Here is a 20,951-nt window from a genome sequence, read left to right on the forward strand (position 1 = left end):
TCTGTTACCTCTGAATATCTCAGCACTGCTGAAAGCTTTAGCAGAACAGAGCACCTCGTCCTGGTCAGGGAGAGGGTCTGGAGAAGCAATGTAGAGACTCCTGAATGCAGCCAGGTGGGGAAGTCAGTGGTGACAGATGGAAGTGTACGTGCTGCTGTTTCCAGAAGGTTTTGTCACTGGTCCTAGTGGACTTAAACTGTGGGCTAATGTGGGGATAAACTACCCGTGCAGTGCAACACGTGTCCCCCGAGCGCAGGAAGTATCCTGTGCTAAGGTAGAGAAAAGAACTGTTGCTTTGCCAAGGAGATGAGAGCAATTTAGCTCCTTGAGCTAATTTAGAAACCAAAAGTTAAAACCTCCCTTGGGAAGAGACTGTTTAGGAATAAAGCTATCGGCTAATTAGGCTTAATTGCATTGTCTTGGGACAAGTGATTTATTGGGCCAATCTAGACCCATGATGGGCCTGCAGGGGTGTGTTCTCGGATTCACCAACTGCGTGGCAAATATCCAAGAGCATTTTTTAGCTTTGGAGTGAGTGTCTGTGAGAAAAAGAAAGAGAGAGGTTAATGTGCACTCACATCATCTATTCCCATTCTTATTCCTTCAGCTCTGCACATCCTTTTATGTGGCTCCCATGATTGTCTCCTTGTTCTCTGTCAAGCATTTTCTGTCTCTCTCCCTTCAAATCCTCCCTTGTAATTAAGCTGTATCTTCAAGCAATCTTGCTTCTTTTCTCATTATAAATAACCTTCTCATGCTTTCCTCCCTGAAGGTCTTCCTCTTTGTTTTGTCATCTTTGCCCTGGTTAGACTTTAAGGTGTTTTAGAGAGGAGCTGTAGGCCTCCTTGTTAACTCCTGGGACTGCGTAAAGGTGCTGTATGTGAACTCTGCATCACCTATAGGATAGCTGGAGTGGGGGTGAAAGAAATGTGCTGTTTTCATTCCCTGAGTGTGTGCTCCCATGCATCTCTCCTGGACCACACTGATGGGACATACAGCCCTTTGTGTGCTCTGCCATGACCCTTTCCCACTCCCAGCCCTGGAAATGGCAGGGAGGTGCCTGTGTTCCTTGTGGATGTGCTTTCCCATCTGCTGCCTCCAGCTTTTCTCATCAGATGGTGTAAGACACAATTGCTCAAACACATGAAAGCAACCAACAGGCTTAGCCTGATGGAAAGGTGAATGTAGCCTGGGGGCAACTCTTACATCCCCTTAACTAGCAAGGAAGAGATCCTGGGGCTCTCCTTGGAGTCTGGATGGCTGCTGTGATTTTTCCCCCCACTTCAAAGGCCGTGTGTTGTTAGCTGCCCGCCCTTTGTGCCTCAGTTCTCTGCTTTGAGACAGGTAGTATTGAAAGCACTTTGCTGTGTCTTGATTTTTCCCAATAAGACAAAGCAGCGAGCTAATTTCCTTCCCACTGAAGGAAGTTCCAGAAATTCAACACTCATGCAGGTGTCACACAGCTTTAAGAAAATGGGAAAAAACCCTTCTGTGCCTGCTTTTTTAATAAATCACAAAAAGAGGCATTATCTCTCCTCTTGTTCTTATCTATTCATCTGTACGTTTCTGCATCCACCTCACAGAACCTCTCCTTTTTATGGAGGGAAAAGTTTATTTTCAGCAAAGTACCTCAAGTAAATCTTCTGCTGTTTCCACTAAGAGCTCGCTTACCTCTGTGCAGAAATGTGCTGGAACTAATGCAATTTTGCATCTGGGATTTCCTACTAGATATTGACTCACTTTCAGCATTTTTCATTTTTTCTACTTCAGAAAATTTTGGAACTTTCTACGAAGCTTTCCTCCTTGGATTCTCAGATAGAGCTGTAGTCTACACGTGTCCGTTAAAAATGAGACGCTCACTCTTTTGTATTAGTTCATTAGACCAGAGTGGGGAATTGTTTCTGATTTTTCCTTATAGACTGTGCTTCAAGATCACTATGTGCCTTGAAATTGCTCTGAGCTGAAAGCACCAGCAATAGCCATTATGCTTTTGTGCCATTAATAGTTACCTTTTTTCTCCCCATTCCTGTACCCTGGAGAATATTCCTGTAATTGTCAGGTACAGGTTCAGATGGGGTTTCCTGTGCAGCATGTCTCCCAGAGCTATTTGTGTCCCTGTCCTAGCTGGATACCTCTCTGGCTTTAGTTGCAGCTCTGGATCACATATCCAGCTCATATTGTGATTCATAGCACCAGCCAGCACCTGATTCAAACCATAAGCATTTTTAAAGGTAATTGGAAGGTCATTGGCCAGTTTAAGGAAATAATTTTCTCATTATTTCTTGCAAAGTTGATATCCTGGGTTTGTGCACTGTAGGGTTATGTGTGTTTGTGTGTGGTGTCTCATTTTTTTGCTTGGTTTACAACTTGTGCTTATTTGTTTCTACTTGTTCATGGAGTTTCTGGTCCTCCTACCCCCTCTTTCTCCTGGCTGAACCTTCATCTTTCCAGTCCTCAGCCAGAATAAGGTCTCACCAAGGCAGACATCTTCACATTCACTTAAGAGTTGGACTTGATGATCCTTATGGGTCCCTTTCAACTCAATATATTCTGTGATATTCTTTTTTTTCCTTTGTCTCCCTCAATCAAATCTATTTTATCTTCACCATTGCTTGGGCAAGCCAGATGAATTTTTTTTTGCCCCCATGCCATCTCCCTTCTTGCAAAGTCCAGCAAAGCACATCCACAGCCTGCTGTCCTTTACTGCTTACCCATTTCCACACATCTTTGAATCAGGAGCTTCCCAGAGGCCTTCGTGACATATATTTTTATTCTTGCCCATTTTCTCTAAGCCATCCTTCCTCTCACTTTTCATTTGTGAAATGCTTGCTTTCACACCTCTTTGTTGCTGCTGGTAAATTTTTGCTGTCACAGTGACTACTCCTTATTTTTCACTGAAGTCATTTTAGTGCTTGCTGGAAGTTGCTTCTTCCTGCCTTCCACTGTGTGGAAACTACAGGGCAGCTACAGCCATATAGTGCTCATCAAGTGATTGAAGGGCAGTTTCCAGTGAAATGCTGGGAGCAACATGTATCCTTCTCTTCCCTTTCCTTCTCCTAGTTTCTCAGTCAGCATGACATCAATTCGGTGACCTAATCCACCAGTGCAACTGTTTTGGGAAAATTTTAGGTTCTTTCTCTCCCATGGTATGAAAAGCAGCAGCTCAAAGCGAGGAATTCTGTATTAATCTCTTTATCTATGTACAGATTATTGAGCAAAAAGGCAATAATTCTCCACTGTAATCTAGTTTTTCAGCATCCCTTTGTTTTCTGAGATGACTTTCTAGCAACCCATTGTGAGCAAATGCAGAGAGGTTTAGTCAGTGTGTGTTCAAGGTCAATGTTGCAGGTATAGTTATTTTGTGACAGGAGAATAAGTCCATATAAATATCCTTATTTAATGATTTTTCACCTGCTTCTGCAGTGAGAGGAGGTTGAGGGCTCCTGAAAACACTGTTGAACTTCATGTCAATTGTGACATACGTTGTACCTCAAACGTTTGGCTTCGTGTCAAATCTATTTTGGGACCAAAAATAATGACAGTTTAGGTACTACTGAAAATTAGGGCAACTACGGCCCTGTAAAGAAAGGTTCCTATGTAACATTTTTCTTAAGCTTTTTGGCAATGGATGAAATTTTATCTTTTTGGGGAGAGACTCTTCAAAACAACTCTGAAAGATTATTTCTGTTCTCCCTTAATTATTTCATGTCTTAGACTTCAGCTGGAAAAGCTCCATTTGAGTTGTTTTCTCCTCAAGTATCACTTAGTGCTAGTAAATGTTTTGTAACACAACTACTGGATCCTGTGGCAAATCTGCTGGCACTTGAAACTTTGAATTCAATTAGTTCCAGCCACTGACATAAAAAAACCCCTAAAATCTAGTCTAATGCTGATTGTTTCTTGTTTCAGGCAAAGAGCAGAGGTGATAACTTACATTTTAGCTAATAAGGATTCTAGTATGATAAAGGTCTTGCATTAATATTGTGGTTACTCTATTCAAAAACAACAAAGACCTGAGGAAGCTCAACTTCCCAGAACTTAAAATTTTTATATTATATTTCAGTCAGATGCATTTATTATTTAGAAATATATCTAGATATCTCCCCCTGAAAGATTCATTCAAGGGACTGTGTAGACTGCATAGTTCAGTAAATGCATCATAGCAATCAAAACTATCCAAGTCTCCTTTAAGTCAGAATTCACATTTAAAAGTAGCTCTAGGAGGGATTGTTGTTTTCGCTTATTTAATTTAATCTATTTGAAACAGCCTAGAAAAAAAATTATTGAATTCTTAAAGAATGTGTAATATGAGCTTTTTTTTATCACTATAATATAATCGAGAACTATTCAGTACTTTATAAAAATCACTGAGAACTTTATTAATATCTCTATGAGTAAATTGGCTCTCTGCTTGATTTTTAATTTCTGGTGTTAGGCAGAATATTCAATTTCCCCTTACTAAATGTGCGAACATACTGTTGGCTGAATTCCCCCTTTTCATATATCTGATATTTGGCCAGTGAAAGTGTTATATGAGCACTTTGTGATAATAGTTGTTCGTAAGCTGATTTAACAGTTTTTAATTCAACTTCATTAGCCTGAGGGGGTTTGTTTTTTTGTGAGATCTTTTCCTGGGATTTAATTTAGGCTCCCACTTTGTCTGCTGCTTGATCATACCTTTCTTTTGCCTGATCATGGCAGATGAAATTATCATCCCTCATCCCAAGTGCCTTGGAGGTTTGGTGGAGAGCTCTGTGCAGCTCCGAGGGGCCCTGATTGGATTGGCAGCATTGCAGCCATTCCTCTTCCCCATGCCCTGATCACAGCAACTTGTTTCCCTCTACAAAAGTGAACTCAATCTCCTTTTGTTTTGACCTGGAGGGGTAAAATGGAGGGACGTGTTGAAAGTGGTGTATTCCCACTTGTGTCGAGCCTAAAAGACTAACAAGGTAAAAATCAATCCAAGAGGAGCTTGTGTACCCTCTGTCTTCAAGTACCTGTCAGCTGTAAATCACCTTGCACTAGACTGACCAAAATGCCCAGGTTTTTCACCCAAGAGTCTCTAATTATGGCAAAAGTTGTGTTAAATCCCCCACCTCAACGAGTGACACTCCGGGAGCTCAAAGCTGCCCAGCTACTCTTCGAAAAAGGAGGATTACTCAAATCTAGAGATTTCTTAATTTCATCCATTGCAGTCACATAGTTAAGTGCCATTGTTTAAATTATGAGACTGTTTTTCAGGATTTGGGTCTTTGCTGCTAAAACTTGCTGCTAGGCAGAAAGTGAATTTAGCTATTTTTTAACAAAGACAAGTCTCAAAATAGAGGAGAAAAATTTTTCTCCCTTTAGATGGCACTGAAAATGCAAGCCTCTTAACAGAAGAAAAATGTCATGCTATTAGCCTCTAATACAATCATATTACTTTGGTCCTTTGACAAAGTAAAACCTCATTGATATTAAATATGAAAAGTTACTACTTTCACAGTAGCAACTTTTCATAAGGAGTTTTGATTTTTTCCACTGAGTTCTAAGAGACTGGCCCATTAATAATGTATGGCGCCTCTCACAAGTCACATATGCTTAATAATTAGGAAACATTTGTAATGAGTTGAAAAGGGTAAGGAAGGCAGCAGACTGTGTGCAAGTCCAAAAACTACAGAAGTCTGAGGCTAATAATTACCTGGGCTTCAAAAGCTTTTCAAATTCTAACAGATCCTACTTAAAATTAACAACAGACACTGCACAGAAGAGAATAATGAAACAAGTCCAAGCTTACCATTTGGGATAAAGGATATCTAAATAGATATAAGGAAGGGGGGGGGAAAGGCTTTAAATATAGCTTCTGGCAGTCTTGGAAAGGTTTTCTGAAGGAGACAGTGAGAGTTAGGTTTGAAATATTGCTAAAGTCTAACAGGGGTAGCTGCTAACTCCCTTAATCCTCCATGGAAATCCTAGCCCATATAGATATATACTATGGCATATATATATATTTATATATATACTCCATAACTGACAGCTCCACAGTATTTGAAAAATTTCCCCTACAGAGCAGGGGTTAGAATCTTTGAATTAGGGATTTTGGTGATGAAACTGAGAATTTCTTTCCAACTATTCTTTCTTTTTTTTTTTTTTTTTTTGATTGCCAAACCCCCTCATCACAACGCCAAACCTAGTTTGAGATGGTTTTTCTCCCTTCCAGTGAACTGTCAGAAGGGGAGCACTGGGTCAGAGCAGGACCCTACTTAAGTGCTCCACCTGTGGGGAGGATGGAGTTGGAACAGAATAACATTGTCCATCCACTTGGACCTCAGTTTTGTTTCAACACAGCTGTAAAATACCATGTGGAATTATGCAAAAAAAAAATAGATTTTTTAATTTTTTTTTCCTTATTGGAAATGCCAGTTAAGTGACATAGAGCAAGAAAAATATTAAATTCTGAACCAATCAGAAACTTAACACTGGAAACAACTTTTGACACTTGGAGGATAATTTGGTGAAAGGCTGACAAGAGAGAAAAAAATCAAGTGGCATCAGCCTTTACCTCCAAATCCCCTTTCCTTATCCATATATCAAAAGATCCTGTATAAGGTGCTCCAAATAAATCTTTTTCTCCATTCTTACATGGCCCTCATTACTAAATATGTGAAAACATTTTAATAAATTTATTCTTACCCCTCACAGCAGAGTTAGGGCAGTCCTGAATTTCTAGAGATTAGGGCTTGAGGCATAGAAAGACTAAATATTTCATCGATGATCAGACAAGTCTGTGATAGCAAAGAAAATTAAAACTTCTCCTCAAACTCCAGTCAGTGAGCCAAAAATATGCCACATGAAGCAATGAGCAGGTTTTTCTGTTTTCTTGGTTGTTGTGTGTATGTGTCTTTCTTGCTATTTATTCTGAATTTTGGCATTGAATCCAAAGGAACACAGTCATGCTCATGTGCTTGCAATCAAATTAATGCAATAAAAATTAAATTGAAACATATAAAAAATGCAATTAGAAAAAATTGCAATAAAATTAATGCAGAGCTGAATGCAAGGACTGTGCCCCAGCTGTTGAGCCTGGGGATCAGGTCTCTGCTCAGAGTTTGCAGAGAGGTGTTTGTTAATCTGGGTGAGAGTAAGGGGGTTTTGAGAGGGTGTTAAACTGTTTTCATGAGTTTGGTTTCTGGGACTGACCTTTGTCTGAGTGCAGCAGCATTAGGAGATGTTCCTGCTCAGGGCCTGAGTCTCGGATACTTTTTCTATCCATATTTCACTGTGTGGAGCCCAGTGAAGGAGGAACATACCTCAAGATCTGGAATTAAACTGTCAATTGAGCTGAAGATCCACATGTGGATGTAAGGCATGTTAAGGAGTATTTTTGGTCTTTAGGAGCTGACTGTACCAATTTTTTGTATTTTTTTTTTCTTTTTGTTATTTTTATCCTGGATTTTGAAACATGAAAGCTGGGCTTTGGATGTGGCACCAGTGATGTGGTACCACCATGCTCTCCTAGGCAGCAGGATGATCAAATGTGGTCAAATTGCCATGACTGAGGTCAGATGTAGTTTGCTCCTAGCTCCAGGGTGGCTCCAGCCTCCAATCTTTCTGTGTTCTTTTGTAGTTTAATTTCTAAGACCTCCTGGGTGTTTATTTAACACATTTCCTGCTAATAGAGAGATATTTGAGTCACTATTAACCTCTATCTTCTAGATTTGTGTCACACTGCACAGTGACTCTTGGTTGTCTGTTGTAGCTCTTAAGGGTGTCAGGAGAAAAGGATGTTCTCTTCAACCAGTCAGTTGTGCCATAGACATTTAGAACTGCAAGAAACTGAACTTAATGATTGTTTTTGGCCCTTTCATTCCTTTTCCTGCACGAGGCTGCTTTTACAGACATAGCATAATATCGGCTTAGTTCTGTGTAATAAACTTTTCTAGTTCTGTGTAAATAAACTTTGGGAGCAGTGACAAATCTCATTAACTCCTCAAAGCTGATTCTTACTCATAGATAGAACAGTAGCATGAAAAAACAAACAAATCTTTGCCAATACATGGATGCTTTTGCAAAAGGAAAGAGATGTGTGAACGAAGAGCTTAGCAGCCACCCAGCAGTTACATCAGCTGCTTTGTGGACACATTCTGCCCCAAAACTGCCTGTTTATGATTTTGCTTAATCCATGGTTTCATAACCATAACATGCTTTGCTGGTATATGCTACTAATATAATCTAAATAATGACTATGAAATTTCTAGCTCGCGTTGTGACCTGATAACGGAGAGGAGACAAACTGTTCCATGCCCAGTGAAGCTGGCAAATGCAATATCAAGTATTACTAATTTCACACTGCATTCCTGTAGCTTTTCAATGTGCCTTCTTGTGGACATGAAATTATTATCTCACACAATATAATGACAGTATACTTCCAGCACATTGCCCTGGATTGCAAAAGCTGGGCCACATTAATGGTATTTCCCTGTTTTCTGTATCACTACTCAAGAGTTTCTTTATTTTTTTTCTTGCTGAGAAGGGAAATGAGACCCATGTTGCTTCAGGCTGTAAATTATAAATGAGTAGCATGATCATCTGTAACGTCGAAGCAAAGGTCAAAAGAATTTTTTTTGTATTTTTCCTGTGTTCTTTAACTGGATCTCCTTTGATGTTTACACTGCACATACATCATGATCATTATATCCCGCACTCCTGCATCATTAATGCGGCTACAAACTAGATGACTCAAGCTATGAACAACCAGTGCTTCAGTCTAATGCAGACGGATACGAAGGAGGAAAATGGGCTAAATAAAAATACTTATTGAAGGGATTGTTCCCTGGTGTAAATGGCCTTAAAGAGGGCATGACTGAATGAGAAGATACTGTTCCTTTTTGCAGTCATTTTCCAACCCGGCAAATCTTTGTTCACTGATTTGTAAAATAAGAGAACATTTTGATGTAAAAATAGGGAATTTGAAAACCTTTTAGCAATATTTCATTATATTCTTACCTTTTTCATGAAACTGAGCTGGTAACAGTTTGCTTTAAATTTTATGTGACAAGTGTAAAAATTAGTTCCGTGCAAAGACCGGAAAGTTGCAGAATTCTCTAAGAAAGTCTCAGTGTTATCAAATCATGAGGACATAGGCAAGGTTGGATGGGCCCCTGAGCAACCTGATCATGTGGAAGCTGTCCCTGGCTATGGCAGGGGGGTTGGTAAGATCTGATTTTTAAGGACCCTTCCAACCCAAACCATTCTATGACCATGGGTTTAATTTCAGGCATAAATTAAAACAAGGAGTTATCTATTTAAAAGTTATTTTCTTACAGAAGAGCATGCACACCTTGCAGAAAAACCCACAGCTAATTCAGCATTCATTTACTCTCTTTTTTTGGCATGATTGCAAAGTATTTCATGTATGTTTTTGTTCTTGGATGGAGAGATGTTCACTGTGAAGGTGTTCCAGGACATCTCTGCTGAGCAGCTTTGGGAGGCTACTGGAGGTATCTGGGGCTGGCAGGAGGATGCTGCAACCACAAATCATTCATCACTGGGATAGAAATTTTGATTAGTGCTGTGTTAAAACAAGGGCTTGGTTTGGATAAATTTGCATTTTTAAAATTGTAGTGGAACATTTGCAAAATTAAACCCTTTTCTCCTTAGACACTGATTTTTAACAGACTTTCCGAAATGGGTTTTGTCTGCAGTGAAAAGCATGTGACTCTAGAGACTCATCACTAACATGTTTAAGGTGGTTTTAAACACAAGCACATCATATAAAGCTTTTCAGAGCTTTCCACACTATGATTTTTGCAAAAAAAAAAAAAAAAAAGTTTTGGAATTCAAAATCAATTTAGATCTTGTTGCTTTTTTTTTTTTGAAACAGGGATAGTTGAAATGGTGACTGCAGTTCACTTTGCATGCAGAATAACAACTCTTTAATAAGAAATTTTACTGCAGTAACTTAATGTGCAGTTTTATTGCCTATTATTTTTAGTGAGCATTTATAAAGCGTTATGTTTGGGGTTTAACACCTTAGCTCTTTCCCATCATAACAGGTTGAAATTTGGCATAGCAGTGGCAACCTTCATTTCAAAATTTTCACAGAAAATTGTAAACAGCAAATTGCTATAATTTGTGAAGATTTTGTTAATTTCCACACTTTGAAGCCTGTCAGCTTAAATGTCAAATAACGTGACATCCATATGGACCATTAGATCAACGAGAGTGTAGGACCAGAGCTGCCTCAAAGTGCACATCCTGTAGTGACACCTCTGAAGTTCTAGAACAGCCAAAAAGAAAAAAAAAAATAAGAAGAGAAAAAGCAAATTGTCAAATTCTGGTAGGAAAGGCCAAGACAGCTAAAACTGTCTTTAAAAAAATCCTTCATTCTGTCAGTTTGGAAAAGTTCTGAAATTTCAGTTTCCAAGTTGCAAACGTGGTGCTGCAGCAGAGACCTGGGTTTAAGCCAATTTCAGAATTAGCGAGTCTTGAGCATTCACGATGCAACCAGAGTGCTTTTCATCAGGCTCGACCTGGGTCACAGTCTGATTGATATTTATTTTGTCTTTCACTTCAGGATGTGGTCCACAAAAAACTTAGAACTGTTTTTGCCTTGCTGCAGAGTAATAGTCCAAATGTTATCTTTCCCGTGGATTTTTTCTCTTTAAATCTTTTGGAATTCATGGAATGTGTGTGCCATTGACTTTAGTAGTATGTTACAGTAACATAGAATATTTAGGGTTTTCTCTACAATGTTGTCTATATATTATAGAGTTCATATAAAATGTCTGAAATATCTTTTATGATTCAAAGCATCAGTGACTGAGTCACTTGGGCAGAGGCTGCATTACACTTTATTTGGGGTGTATTCATTTTGGCAATATAATATCTCACGTGAAAAGAATGTATATTGCACTATTAATTTTCATGGGTCTTAGAATAATAAAAACATCATGCAGCAATAAAGAAAAAAACGTGCTTTTTCTGTGTACACTCTGTTTGGATGCAGCTCAGAACCTTTCATAGAAGTAAACATAAAACCTGTGTTGTTATACAGAAATATGAAGTACTTTATTTTACACTCTGCAGTGTTCATATAACAAGTTTCTAACTTGAAAATGGTCTTAATTCTGCAGAGCTAAGCTCTTTTAGGCAAACTGCAAAGTGTTCCTCCTTTACTGAGGGGCCATGACTTTCTTTTCCCTGTTTACTTCCAGGAATGCTGATCTACTGTGAGTTTTACTTGTAGATTTTTTTTACTATTACAACTTTTGAACACTTGCCAGTCTTAATGCCTAACAACTCTGCTGGCATAGGGAAAACTGAGCAAAACCTTGGAAGAAATGGTGTCCAATATGTCCAGTCCTGTAGAGCTTGGAAGTTCAGGAAGGAGTCTGCAATAGTGACTCCTTGATATTGTAATAGCATTGATACATGGGGAATCTCAAGTAGAACTGACAATATTAGTCACTGGTATTACTGTGGGCTGAGTTAAGAAGTAGAGAACCCAAGGGAGATGGAGAGAGATTCCTTGATTTTGCAATATTGATTTGGTCTGCTGTGCCTTGGGCAGTAGGTGATCCAGTGCATCCAGCTGCTTTGGAAAACTGTTAATAGCTATGTCCTTGAGTATATTTTTCAGTAAATGTGAGTTAATAATGTAGTGTCATCTTAATGTACAAGCTCAGGGAAATTATTTTCAAAAAAGTTGTTTGGGGTTTTTTTCTGGGCATAACCTTAAAAAAAGGAATATTGGATTAAATTGGATTGATTTTTATTTTAAAGAATCTTTTTTTTAATAAGGTCAATTCAGGAGAAGAAAAGTGTGTGCAGAATTCACATTGAAGTCTCACAGTAAAGACAAGGCAATGCCCACACAATCCTCATTCTGAGGTCCTGTTGTCTGCCTGCTGCTCATTACAAAGTCCTTTCTTGGTGAAACTAAGTCAGATTTCATAATACCTTTTAGCTTTCAATATTCATTAAAATAAATTTAAGGGTGAGGGTTGAATTTAATGCCTTGGGAGAAAACAGTGGAAATATTTCTGTTCTATTTTTTGTTTTGTGAAATGATTTCAGGGAAAATGGATATTGTTAAAAATCAATAGCTAATTGAAAGATGTGGTGTGTTTTATCATTAGTAGTAAAAGAGACATTTCCAAATAGTAAGTTTTTAGTACCATTTCTTTATAGAATTTATTGTATTTTAATGTAATTTTTAGAAATAAAATGTATTGTTGGAAATGTATATATTTCTTAATTTTATACTGCTCTTAGCTCTCAAACTAAATTAAAAGATATTATACCAAGATTTCTATTAACTTACTTTCTTTGTAAAATCTAAGGCTAATCGGCTGGTGGGGTCACGACTTCAAAACAAGATTCCTCATGGAAAACAGTATGTACTTTTACCCTTCCAATTTTACCTTATTTAGTGTATTTATATCTAACCAGCTCTACTTTCGTAGTAGCTTGAGGAGAAAGGACAGAGCTTTGCATTTCCTCACTTGTGTTAAAGGCATTAAGCTAAACTCACCCAAAACATGTAATGCAATGGAGTTAAAATAAATGTTGGAATAAATTTATGTGTGGGCATATGGGTCTGACTGTCTGCTTTTAGACATTTTGCTGAAATACCTTCAAAATGCAGATATAGAATATGGATGAAACTTTCAAAGTATCTCAGTGAATTAAATTCATAAGTCCCTGAGGAGCGAGGATCTGCTATCATTCACTTGGGTAATATCTTACTTCAGGATTAGTTCCACTGGAATTAACAAGAAATCACATAAATAAAGGTAAGGCAACCTGACATAAGTCACGAAATACCACTAAGGTTTCAGCATCTCCAAATTTCTTGCACTAGGGGAGGATGGATTATAAGGCAAAACCTGCTCTGAAATAGTCAAGTATTTATTGTCCCAATACAAAATGAGGACTCCTTTCCAAATCTGACAGCTAGACTGATCAGCTCCAGTTTAAAGTATGGCAGAGAGAATATCCTGGGGGTTCAGGATGAGAAAGGAGCTTTTTGGTTTGATTGGTTGTTTCGTTTTTAATATATTTTTAATTTTCTGTGGCAGCGCCTGTTGATGTGGCTTTGGCTGGAGAACACCTCCCTAATAGCCTCAGTCTGCTCTTTGTTTCCTGACCAAATGCAAGAGAGTGGCACTATGGAAAGCCAGCAGGAGACACAAATTGCCTTGAAACACTGTTAGAAGGAAGAAAACGTTGTTTATTCATTTCCATGAGCAGTTTGTAGGGGAAAGTTGGGCATTATAAAATTAGCCAGTCTGCTGTGCGTGAAGAGCATCTCTTCCGCCGCATCCTCTTGCTCTGGTGCTGGAGCATGAAATATAGACGGTGACACGGAACTTACAGCGAGGCTTTGTAGATTTATTAAAGAGATTTCGTGAAAATTTCACAGCCCAAAGTCTGGGCAACTTCCCTACGTGGCCTGAAGCTACACTTAGCTGCATATGCAGCCTCCCATGTGTCTCGTCAGTTTAATAAAGTTAAGGAACGTGATTCCCGGCTCCGCGTGAGCGGCGCCGCTGCTGACTTGGAATTTCTCTGCTTTGTGCCAGCATTAAAAGAGATTCAAGTGTAAAGGTGGTTTTAACACACACCATTTAAACAAATTAATTGCAGTCCTCTGGTTCCCCTGAAGCTGCTAATGAGGTCTTCTGCTGGATAAAATTGGGCTTTTCTCGAAGTTAAAAGTATTAGCTGGGAATAGATTACTATTTGCTTTTAATGACCGATTCCTACAGGCCACATTAGGGAAATATTTTATTGCGTGAGGACAGACTTCAAGATAAGGTCCAATCCATTAAAAGGAAGAAATCAAAAACACTAATATAAGTTATTCATTTTCCAGAATTACAACTAAGTGAAGGAATTAATGGATTTCGGTTATCAAATCCTCCAATTTTACTGGTCTGTGCTCTGCACGCCAGTTTAGAGGTAAGTAATTGCTTTACTTTGAGCTTCAATTTAAGAGTATAAAAATGTTTAATGAATGTTACATGTATTATTGCTGTCTGCCTCAAAGAAATCTTCAGCAAACAAAATAACCCCACAACCCTGAGACACCAAGGCCTGTAATGAATATACTCATCCCTTCACTGTTCTCACAGACTTTGCTGTTGGACCCAGTGACTACACTGGGCTTTTCCCACTTAAATTTAGGGGCTCAGTACGAACAGCAGAGCTGTCCAATAGAGATATTCAGGTTTGCTTCAGTGGAACTCACACAAAGGATGCTGTCCAAGACCTTCCTAAAAAGGAATCACATAACTCTGAAAAGTTGCATCCAGGGTTGCTTTTACATATAATTCCTGAGCAAAGTATACGTAATTCCTTTATGAAAGAAGTGGATGTTCTGGAGTCTACATTGAACCATTGGCTTAGGGAACCTGTCCTCTGCTGTTGTCCCTTTGGTTACAAACAGAAAAGACAGAAGCTGTCTATGAATGCTTCCTAAAAGGGGAGTTTATGTGTGGCATAGCTCCAGAATGTTTTTTCTTTCGTCTCTTCATTTGTTTTCTGGTGGCCGAAGGAGCAGAGCCCCATCTCTGTCCTATCTCTGTATGAATTGCGGAGACCATGGCATTGGGAAGGGCAGTTCTGCCACACAAAGATAATCCTTCCTTTCTGTAAATGTGTGATCCACGTGCTGAAAGCCTGTGGTCAACTTTGGAGAGCGCAATTCATCCCTTTTTGAAGGCATGGAGTTGTACTCCCAACACCTTACATGATGATGTGTTTCATATCGAGATGTACCAGCATTTCCCTTACAGATGGTTCACCCCTGAAATCAGGACTCTGGGTCTTTGTGGCTGAAAAAGATGGTTTAACTCATATTAACAAACTATATGCTAAATATTCTGCTGTATTAAATTATCCCTAAGCTGCTTTTCAAGCCAGCCTTTGGTGAGCAAGTTTTTGCCACCAGCAGAAACGGGTGAAATATATTTCTGCTTAGCATTCCATTAATATTAGTGGAACAACAAATCTGATGCTGGAACAAAGAACAGTGTCCATGCACTGTATGTCTCTCTTCTTTATTTACCAAAAAACCAGTATCTTAAGCAAACAAAGTCAGAAAATTGCCAGTTATGCTCTCTTCATCTTACATGCAACGCTGAAGGACTGCAAAGGGCACAGCAATGCTTCTTGTTCCGCCTGACAATTTGTTTTGTTAGTCCTTAAACATCCAATATATTGTTTTAAACTTTATGTGACCTTTGAGATAAGCTGAAAGCTATTCTGCTATGACCCAGATTGTCAGTGTTCTGGTTTGTGTGGGCTGGTGTCATTTAGCCCACTGCAGGGAGCCTCGAACAATGAGGGCTGAGCAGTTTCCATCGCCTCCCCTTTCCATGCCCACATTACCTTTTGGCACAGCCAGGATTTCCCAGTGCTAATTGCTCTAATACAGTGGGAAACAAAATAGTTTTCATGTCTGGCAAGAGATGGCTAGTGAAATTGCATGCCACCTTCACTGGGACACATTAAACAGAAGGCAGTGTTTCCAATGGAAACAATGAAAACTGCAAGTGTTAATGGATGTTATTCCTCAATAATGCTTAAAGTGACTGTTATGGCAGTAGCTGCTCCCTGTTATGGAAAAAGGGGGAGTGCTCTACAGCCACATTTAAAAGACCTTTTTCAAAAAATTTCACCCAGGAGACCAAATATTCCTTGCTCAAAGCCTGTGGAAACAGATTTTTGCATGCAGCCTGAGGAGATCCATCCTTCATACTGCTGCAAATCCTGGAGGAATAGGAGGCAGGTCTCTGTTTTCCCTCCATTATGTGCTGAACAGTGCTGTGTGCTTTCTGTCTGCCTGGGTGGTGAGGGAAGCACCTCTAGGTTTTTGTTGACCTGTGCAAGTGCTGAGTGCTGGTGGCTCTGGTCCCTGTCACGTTCATTTCCTTGCAAATTCTGTCTTACAGCATCCTTATTCCATTTCACAGAAAACACATGCAGGGGCTTTTGGTTTTGTGCAGCATCTAGTGGTTGTGAAATCATCAGGGAGTGAGACTTGGGATATTCTACAAAAGAATGATTTCCAGAGGCTGTTGGAAACCAGAGTTTGTTGTATTTTGAGTGGGATTTCTCAGGTACCTCTGTACGTGCTCTTCCAGATTATGATATAAGTAATCTTAAAATAGTTACTCCTCCAGTCTGGAACAGTGACTTCTTGAGAGTGAAGATCATGGATTTTCATCCAGGATATCTGCCTTGCCTCTGATTTTCCAGCAGCAATTGGTGGAGGGATAACTGTCCATGAGAAGCAATATTGCATTGATGTGCCAGGATGTGATCTGAAGTGGCTGTTGGGTACTTGCATATCTATGTCTTGTCATGCTTCCCTGAAGCTACTTCCATGGGAAAAAGAAAAGAGAGGGTTTGAGGAAGGCGTGGGTAGATTGTTTCTGGAGTCACCTATTTCATTATTCCCTGTAACGGAGCCTTTCCGGAGCAAAAGCAGAAGCTGTCTTGTCTTTTGCTTCCAAACTCCTCTGTCACATTGTTCTTGTTTGTGTGGCAAAATAGCACTGCCATTTTCAGGCAGTCATTTCTGCAGGTCTCATGATATTTTGAGTTTCCGAAACTCACCAGTTCTTGCAGCTGTGTCAGAGCACAGTTATTAAACAAGAATTTAGTGAATATTTTTTCTTCATGTGGACTAGAGGGAGAGCCTCTACAGGACTTAAAGCAGTAAAGCTAGTATGTTAGTAGAAATTTTGAGCTTTTAAAGGAAAGAATTTGTAGACCAGTCATGATGTTTCAGTCTCAGCCCCTGGATTTTGTTAGTAGAATCACAGAATCATTTACTTTGGAAAAGACCTCTAAGATCATCGAGTCCAGCCTTTGACTCAGCACTGCCAGGCCCACCAGTAAACCACATCCTCAAGTGCCACATCTATGTGCCTTTTGAACAATTCCAAGGACAGTAATTCCACCACTTCCCTGGACAGCCTGTTCCAACGCTCAAGAACACTTTGAATTAAGAAATTTTTCATAATATCCAAACTAAATCTCCCCTGGTGCACCTTGAGGCCATTTCCTCTTTTCCTATCACTTGTTACCTGGGAGAAGAGACTGACCCACACCTGTCTACACCCTCCTGTCAGGCAGTTGTGGAGAGCGAGAAGCTTTGTACTAGAGGTACATACATGGAGAAACCTTCATGTGATTTTGAGTTTTGTGCAGCAGTGTAGCATCTATAGGGAATTTATGGATCCTCTTCAGATATGCAGATGAACGCTCTCTTAGCAAACTGGCTTTGTGTGCAAGTTCAGTTATGCAGGGATAGATGTGTATGAGAACTTTCAACAGTAGACACAAATGTCTTTCATTATCTAAAGCATAACATTACCTTGTGTTTTCAAAAGCCCAACTCTGCCACGTTTATGTATAATATCTATCTGATATTACTGCTGGATTCCAGTGATAATGTATGGAGAAATGTGCCACCCTTTTAGTCTTCTTTATATCCTTTCCTTTTTCTGTAGCAACACATTCTCATTCCAGTCATTTCAAATCATTGTAGGTTTTTAGTCAAACTACGATGAAGGCATTGAGAAGGAAATCCATTCTACTCACCGGCTACTTGGAATACCTGATAAAACATTACTACAGCGAGGATAAAACAAACCCAGAGAAGCCCTTTGTAAAAATTATCACACCATCTCGGATTGAGGAAAGAGGATGTCAACTCACTCTATCGTTTTCCCTTCCCATCAAATCTGTGTTTAAAGAGTTGGAGAAGAGAGGAGTAGCAGTGAGTAAATCAAACTTCATCTTCTTATGCATTGCTTTGTGAGCCTATACCATAAAAAAGTGATAATTTTATTTTATTTAAATATAGTCTCATATAAGAGAAAAAAAAAACACTAGGACTGATGAAAATTTCTTACATCTTCAATCTTTAATTGTGCACTTAGAAAAAGAAACCACTGAATGGCACTGCCATGTAATGGAATGATTACCACGGAGCACTTCTCCAAAAGAATATAAGTTAAATTTAAGGCCATACATTGGGTGACTTAGATGTGCTGGAAGGTGAGGCTGATAGTGTAATGCCATATAAATGAGACATCAGTTTTATTTCTGCTGGTGACTTGTCTCCCCAAAGGGCAGCTCTTCTAGGCTAAGTGTGCTGCTGTTTTGGTACTGCCAGGGAATTCCAGGAACTGCTGCTTTTAAGAGGGCACAAGGCCTCACATTATTGGCTTGTCTTTGCAATGCAGCAATATGTTTCAAATATGAGGGATTATTACATTCAGGAAAATGTTCAAATTCACACAGAGAGGGAAAAAAAGTACTGCCAGCCTTGTGATATTAGTTGTACCTGTAGTACAACACTCTCTATCCTATTGGAATGTGGGGTTTTTGTGTTGTTTTTTTTTTGTCACCCTTGTGCCTCGTCAACTGTAGGTTGTTAGAGGCACTAAAGTGAATTTTGGGCATCCACAGCTGGTTTGGAGCCCTAAATAGCACTTCTAAAGTCCTACCCATCTTGAGCTTGGCATCCATTTTTAGGCAATGCATTACTCTTTTCACTATGTTTTTCGCAATGATGCTCCTCACCATAGTTCTTTGAGGATCCAAAGGTATTTACATGCGTCTCCTTGTCAGTCCAGTCATCCTTCCTTAAAGACAAGCACGGCATTTGAAAATATAGTCTGACAGATAAACATGAAGTGACCTGAATTTACTGAATGTTCCCCCTCTGTTTTGCAGTGTGACATGCGAGAACCAAATGCTCTCCGCGTTGCCCCAGTTCCTCTCTACAATTCTTTCCGTGATGTGCACAGATTTATTGAAATCCTGGGATCTGCAATTACATCTTCAAAACAAACAGCAAATAATACTGCACTATCTGCTTCTTATTGATGGCTCAGCTGTATCTTTTAATCTCTTTCTGACCAAGATGCATTTATTCTGCTGAGCGATTCTTTGCTTCGAGTAGACTGAGCTATATCCCATGCAATTTGCAAAAAAATGACTGTGCTTGAATAGTTATTTACAACAGACATAGTTTTATTAAAGCTCATATTTCCACTCTGCTTTGACTTTGACTCCATGAATTAGTATGCTTTGTATATTTTAATGGGGCTTTTCTTGAACATTTTATGTAGTTTTATTACATTAGCTTTGAGAAGCATGGCAGAATTGCTATCAAGTAGAACAGGAATGAAAAAAAATCCCTTCTTTATTATAAAAATGATACATAATAAAATGTGGAAAATAGACAAATCACCAACTGCTAAAAGATACAGTCCAATTTACATTTTTAATTTAGTAATTCTATTTAAAGCACAGGGTATACTTGAAAAGTAAAAGTTGAACAATTAGTTGTTTCAAAACTTTTAACTGCTGCACACCAGATCTTTCAAAGGGCCCAATATTTTGAAATTCTGGTTTTATTAATTTTTTAATTGTAAAATAAATTTACACCGCAGATACATTTTTTGGTGTGATACAGTTGGCTAAACCAAAGCAGTTGATCTTTCTAGGTAGTCATCTTGGGGATAATGGGCTTGAGAAAGCTGAGAACAGCTGTAGATTCGTGTAAAGCAGAGTGAAGGACTCTATGAACACTCTCTGCAGTTTTAACAGGATTTAATTTGGATTAGGCAAAATGAACTCTCAACCCTTTCAGCAGCAGCAAAATGTCTCATTGTTAACTTACTGTGTGGCACAAATTTTTTGCAGAGATTTGCACCAGGCAGCTAAAAGCAATGTAGAAAAACTGCTTATATTTCACCAACACATTATCCAAGTGGTTTCAAGACATAAATAACATCTGGGCATAAATGGCAACTAAGCCCCTATAGCCCTGTACTATTCACATACCCTTTTTCAAGAATCAAGTAGAACTTTCTGATGACATTCAATGTGTCTGATTTTTGGTATGATACACTTAGAAAATTACTTCTGATTGTACTTTCACTACCTGAAGAGGGCCTACAAGAAAGTTGGGAACAAACTTTTCATCAGGGCCTGATGTGATGGGATAAGAGGTGATGGTTTTAAACTGAAGGGGAGTTTAAAACCATAAGAAAGCATTATTTTACAATGAGGGTGTTAAAACACTGGAACAGGTTGCCCAGAGCTGGTGGATGCCACATCCCTGGGTACATTTAAGGCCAGGTTGGTTGGGGCTCTGAGCAACCTGATCTAGGTGAAGATATTCCTGTCCATGGCAGGGAGGTTGGAATAGATGACCTTTAAAAGACCCTTCCAAGCCAAACTTCTCTAGGATTCTATTATATTTCTTTTTATTCTACTTCAAGGGTGAGAAGGGATTTGGGGGGTGGTGAAGACTACTCCATTGTTCTTTAGCTCAGCTGAGACTGGATGCGTGTGTTGCAGTCCAGGTATCTGTGTTTTCACGGGTTTATTTTTATACTTATACCTGCAGCTCAGCTGCTTTATCTGTCAGGTGACACGATCCTAGAAAAGGACTGTTCTCCATAAAGCAACTCTTGCTGAAAAAAAGCACTGAACATAAAACTCTGATGGTCCACAGTGTTGGAAAGGGTTTTAAATTCAGTGTCAGTGCCTTTGAAGCACTTGTGCTGCTGTACAGCTCTGGCTGGCAGTCACTTATGTCTTCCCTATAAAGTTAGGCAAGGTTAATATAAATCCAGATATAGGATGGATCTAGGTCATGCTGTAAAATATCTTATTCTGTTATCAGCTGAACCTTATTGTGTGACAAACACAAGAGGAGGAAGAATGTCAAAATCTCTTTCTAAACAGCAGCCAGACCTCAGGTTTTGGACTTGCTGTCTTGGCAGTTACAGGGAGATAAATGGTGAAATTTGTGAAGTTTGGCATCTGCATTTAATCCACAAACTGTGAAAACAATGTCTTGTGTCTCTGGTTGAGGAAAGTGAACCAAATAGGGCAGATAAAGTACCGAATATACTTTAGATTTCAAAGACTAAGGG

The 20,951-nt window shown here is 39.1% G+C and overlaps 1 protein-coding gene across 7 annotated transcripts in view; it reads left to right on the top strand.

Moving 5' to 3' along the window:
• Positions 1–19,061, top strand: part of KYNU (kynureninase) — a 60,272-nt gene extending 41,211 nt beyond the window's left edge. For 6 of the 7 annotated variants that reach the window (XM_064661633.1, XM_064661634.1, XM_064661631.1 and 3 more), the window contains 4 exons: positions 12,324–12,376; positions 13,859–13,944; positions 17,543–17,773; positions 18,736–19,061. In XM_064661633.1, coding sequence (XP_064517703.1) covers positions 12,324–12,376; positions 13,859–13,944; positions 17,543–17,773; positions 18,736–18,888 — 523 coding nt within the window. In that variant the 3' untranslated portion in view covers positions 18,889–19,061. The remainder of the gene's footprint in view (positions 1–12,323; positions 12,377–13,858; positions 13,945–17,542; positions 17,774–18,735) is intronic. The other variant, XM_064661635.1, reaches the window with a different exon arrangement.
• The last annotated feature ends 1,890 nt before the right edge of the window (positions 19,062–20,951 follow it).

This window comes from Pseudopipra pipra, chromosome 7 (assembly GCF_036250125.1).
Source record: "Pseudopipra pipra isolate bDixPip1 chromosome 7, bDixPip1.hap1, whole genome shotgun sequence".
NCBI classification, from domain to species: domain Eukaryota; kingdom Metazoa; phylum Chordata; class Aves; order Passeriformes; family Pipridae; genus Pseudopipra; species Pseudopipra pipra.